The following is a 4,939-nucleotide window of genomic DNA, read 5'->3' as shown; positions in this document are numbered from 1 at the left end:
CATATTTAATTTTTTTATTTTTATATTATCTTAATTCGAGTACGTGTATTTTTGTAATTAATCCCAAATTTATCAACTTATGTGATTAATTTAAATAAATGACGTGAAAGTCTTGTTACTTCTCATTGTATTAAAAAATATAAATCTTATATGGTCTTTAAGTTTATATTGATTATAGGGGCTCGAATGTAAATTTTTTAACGCAAAGGATCAAATTGAAAACTGTCAAATAGTAGGGACTGATTTGAAAAAGAAAAAAAACCAAAGGTATAGGGGTTAAAATAGTAATTTACTGTTATTTTGTCACCAATAGGCGGCGGGGTTTAGAGAGTGCAAAGAGGTGTGAGAGTTGGTTCTTATCGCATAAAGGGGTTAAAATAGTAATTTCATGTCTTTTTTTTTTTTTTTTTTCACGGCGGCAGGGTGTAGGGAGTACGAGAGAAAGCGTGGCGAGTTACTTGTCACCGGGTTCACATCCTATAAAAGCCCTTTCTCGGCTGACGCTATTGCTTCCCCGCGAAAATCAAATTCCATTTTTTCTCAATTGAGACGAAAATTCCAGACATAACAGAGATTCGAAGACCGATACTTAGCCATTGAGACGATACCGTCGCCCATTTCACGATGGGGAACCGAAGATTTGCGCAGGTTTCCACTAGCGATGAGGAAGACGAAGTACCAGTTACGAAGCAGCAACCTTCCAATTCAGACGACAACTTGTCAATTCGTAGGAAGAGGAAGAAGATGAAGCTTCTAGAGGAGGAGGAGGAGGAGGAGGAGGAGGTGGAAGGGGACGAGAGGCATCGCAGGAGTAGAAGAAGTAGTAACAAGGGAGAGAAGGAGGTGGAAGCGTCGAAACGACAGCAGGCGGAAGATGAAGATGAGGATGATCAGTCGCAAGAGGATGCGAAGCCGATTGGGGATGCTGTTAGGGTTTCTGGGAAAGGGAGGGGACGGAAGAGCCACTACAACGCGTTTGAATATGATGGGAACAAATATGATCTTGTGAGTTACTTTGTGTTATTGGTTGGTTGAATTTTGGTGTTGCAATAGTTTTGAGAACCCTACTTAGTTTGTGGTTTTTTAAAGATGTTTAGTAAGCCATTTAGTATTTGAAGTTGTATGACTTGAGACAAATGCGAGAATGAAGGCGTCAAATGTGGAGACCTGTAGTCGGTGGTAGCTAGGGCTTGTGGTGTAACCCTAATTCGATGGCATCGTGCTCTGAATTTGTTATCGTGTGCATTTTTTCTGTGATCATAGAATACTTTGTAGTTTCGTTCACGTCCACGACATGAAACGTTTAAAAAGATGGTAGTATCTCCTTTTGTGCTTCATTAGTCGGCACTATGTGGCCTTTGGTTCATACCTTTTCTCGTTGAATTCTAGATATTGTGCTGAAGTGTAACGAGAAGCTGCTCGTTATAATTGTTCTCCAGTGAAGACGAACTTCAGCCACTCCACCTTCATCACTGTTTGTTCTTATTAATTTCCTTCTAATTGTTGGCAGGAGGATCCGGTACTTCTAGTTCCTGAGGACAAGGATCAAAAACCTTATGTGGCAATTATTAAGGTAATGTATGTCCCGGAATTTTGTGATTTACACTTATGTTATGCACGTTGCTAGGTGATCTACAATGCTTTTATTTGAACCAAGTGGTGTTTCTTTTGGCAGTTTCAGGGTGTCAAAATTCTGAGGTCAATATTCATATTTTCGTGAATTGGTTCTTTGTGTTTGTGGAAGTGCATTAGAATGTTTTTTTTAATGGATGAAACAAATGGAGCGAGCTCCCTTTTTATTTTTTATGAACTGCTTGAGTGGGTGCCTGTGCCTATCCCATCTGCGTATGAGGAGATGTGTATCCAAATGGGGTGTTCACTAAACAAATTCAAAGGCAATAGATGATGAAATTGATTTTAGTGGCTTAATCTTTTTCCATCCTCTCTTTGTAGGAAACATTTATGTAATTATGTCAACTCAAGTGATTGGACATATGCAATTTGATCCGTTGATATATTCTTCATTCAGTTGATCACTTCTTGTGCTGGGAAATTATCTTATCATTTTTTTATGAATACATTTCTTGTGAGTTTTATTAAGGATGCATTTCTCTTTTGTGTGGTTGATTGACATGTAAGGAAATGCTCATGATCAACTGTCATAGATTGACTTAATAGTCAAAGGAGCAACTTGGAAATGTAAATGCCTATGATGATATAGATTCAAACTATAGTGACTATTTATGTTTAATATTCTATGATTTTTTCAACTCTGAAAGTTGTAGGATTAGGTGATGCCAACTTGAGCATATCATTGGTTAAGGCATATATCTTGGATCAGGAGGAGCAAGGCTCAAATCATCACCCTACATTTGAACCCAAAAAAAGTTGTAAGGTTGGATGGTTAGGTTATCCCATGGGATTAATTGAGTTATTCAATAGTTGGATTGGAAACATAAGGTTATTAAAATAAAAGATGTCTACATCCTAGGGTGATTTTTGGACTCAATCTAAACTGGTACTACCTTTTGGTTAGCCTGCCCCATTCCTTCCCGTGGGGCCATTGAAGACTGAGTATGCAGCAGTTACCTGATGATATTTGGATTCTTTGGGGTATATTCTAAACCCTAACCTTCCATCTAGAAGAAACTTGAAGTTTGCAAGAACATTGGGTTCTCACTAAATGGTTTCCGTTTCTAACTTGATATTTTGTTTAGCTTGTTCTTATATGGATGTTCTTGTTTTTATATATATGCACATACTTGTAATCTGCAGAGGAAGTTAGCTAGCCACTCTCTTGTCCCTGAACAGTGGAACTTGGTCCTATTGCTAGGATATTACTCGGAACAAAGATGGCATGATGGTCACTGGGCAGTGGTTTTACCGTCCTGAAGAAGCTGAAAAAAAGGGTGGTGGAAGTTGGCAATCACATGATACTCGAGAGCTGTTTTATAGTTTCCACCGAGATCAGGTTCCTGCAGAATCTGTAATGCACAAATGTGTTGTGCATTTTGTTCCATTGCATAAGCAACTTCCAATTCGTAAGCAACATCCTGGATTTATTGTGCGAAAAGTGTACGACACAGTTGAAAAAAAACTTTGGAAACTAACTGATAAGGATTACGAAGACTCTAAGCAGCAGGAAATTGATGAACTTGTCAAGAAGACTATGTCACGGTTGGGAGATCTCCCTGATATTGAGCCTGAAGATGCCACACCTGATCTGGAAGATCAGTTGAAAACTAAAAGAAGTCTCAAAAGAAAAAATATTTCTCCTCTTGACGTTACAAGAGATGAATCAGAGGCAACCAGATCTGATCACAGCTTAAAAGCTGAAACTCCAGGAAGCTGTCCAACTAATCGATCAGAGTACTACTCCATATTGGAAATACACGATGTTCTAACAGGTGAAACACATCGAGATAGATGGTTGGAAAAACTTTTGGAGGGGGTTCAGTACATATGTCACTCTCCTGAGAACACACGTGAGGATGATACAGGAAAAACTGCTGCTAATGGTGTCAACCATGAAAATAAGAATCCAGAATTGTCGAGGAAAGCAGAGAACAATGATAAAGTATGTAGCCAGTAAGAATGAATGTAAAAATATGGAGATGTGCAGATTAGCTTTACTGTTATTTGGTATCTTTCGTAACCCATAAACATATTATACTTTTTTGTGGTTTTGCAGAACTGTAAGTCTTTTCTCTGGCCAGATGCAGCCGTTCCGGCAATAACTGGTCTTGAGAAGGTGTCGAATGATGCTCTGTCTGCCGATTTTCAGAAGTATAACCAAAAAATGCGGCAATTGGTGTTCAATCTCAAGGTTTGAAAGCTCTTTGATCTATTGTGTTAGTGCATACTTGATCAGCTATCATACTGGCTTCAAGGTAGGGGGGTGCTTATTCTTGACTGAAAGCTCTTGATTCTTGAAAACGAACAACAAGGATTCCTGTATGCACATTGCATGGCATATCTGATGCCATCTTTTAAGAACCTTCGCTCATATGAATCTGTTACATCTGAGCTTTTTTTCTTTGTATATTCATCTCAATAAGAAAGAAATATGCGGAGGGTCAAGGTCAAGTTGAAAACAAAAAAGGATAACCTACTGAATATGAACTTCGTTAGATGCATTCCCTGAATAGGAGTGTTCAACACAGGATGTTCTCTGCATCAAGAACTTTGTCACATGTGCAGTAATAATTTATAACCTTGTTTACTCCATCATTGATTATTTCTTTCTCTTGGCAGAATAATCGCGTACTAGCTCAACGGCTGTTAAATGGAGAGTTGGAACCGTTAAAAATCCTTAATATGTCACCCAATGAGCTTAAGGTAATACAATGATACATAACTTTCCTTTTGTTTTAATTTTAACGCCTAGAATCATGTCAACTGGTACAACTCATGACATGTAACATATCTGTTAGCTCAATTGATGAGCTAGACTGCTGTATCTTTTTGTGTCTACCTCCGGTGGTTTTGTTGGAATGGAATTCAAATATCATATGGAGCATAGAAATGGATAATAAAGCAAGTAATCGCTGATACTTCATTTTCTTTATGGAAATTATATTCTCTTTTCAATTTTATGTGATATATATTATTTGGGTTGTTAAAACGTGCTGTTTGTTTCCATTATGAACTTTCTGGATAAATGTCTTCTGCTTGTGTTAAGTTCAAGATTTACACTTCGATTTTGTTAGAACTTGGGAGAAGTCTCCACTTCCATTCATGACTTTTAAAACGACTTTAAGCTGTTGGGAGTCTCTAAGTTCTGTCTCATTATAGGTATAGCAATTCTTGATGAAGTATAAAGAAAGCTGGTTTTCTTGATGAAGTATAAAGAAAGCTGGTTTTAATGGTGCTTGAAACCAGAGGCAAATCGAGCTTGAAGTACCTTAATTTTTTTTTTTTTTGGGGGGGGGGGGGGGGG

At 37.9% G+C, this 4,939-nt stretch overlaps 1 protein-coding gene across 1 annotated transcript in view; it reads left to right on the top strand.

Moving 5' to 3' along the window:
* Window positions 1-464: 464 nt before the first annotated feature.
* The window catches only part of LOC111468864, a 7,601-nt gene continuing 3,126 nt past the window's right edge, over window positions 465-4,939 (top strand). Inside the window, exons 1-5 of the mRNA XM_023113994.1 lie at window positions 465-1,005; window positions 1,511-1,573; window positions 2,834-3,577; window positions 3,692-3,826; window positions 4,255-4,338. Coding sequence (XP_022969762.1) covers window positions 625-1,005; window positions 1,511-1,573; window positions 2,834-3,577; window positions 3,692-3,826; window positions 4,255-4,338 — 1,407 coding nt within the window. The 5' untranslated portion in view covers window positions 465-624. The remainder of the gene's footprint in view (window positions 1,006-1,510; window positions 1,574-2,833; window positions 3,578-3,691; window positions 3,827-4,254; window positions 4,339-4,939) is intronic.

Source organism: Cucurbita maxima, unplaced genomic scaffold (genome assembly GCF_002738345.1).
Source record: "Cucurbita maxima cultivar Rimu unplaced genomic scaffold, Cmax_1.0 Cma_Scf00038, whole genome shotgun sequence".
Classification (NCBI taxonomy): Eukaryota; Viridiplantae; Streptophyta; class Magnoliopsida; order Cucurbitales; family Cucurbitaceae; genus Cucurbita; species Cucurbita maxima.
The sequence above is the reverse complement of the archived record's forward strand: the minus strand, read 5'-3'. Positions and strand labels throughout refer to the sequence as shown.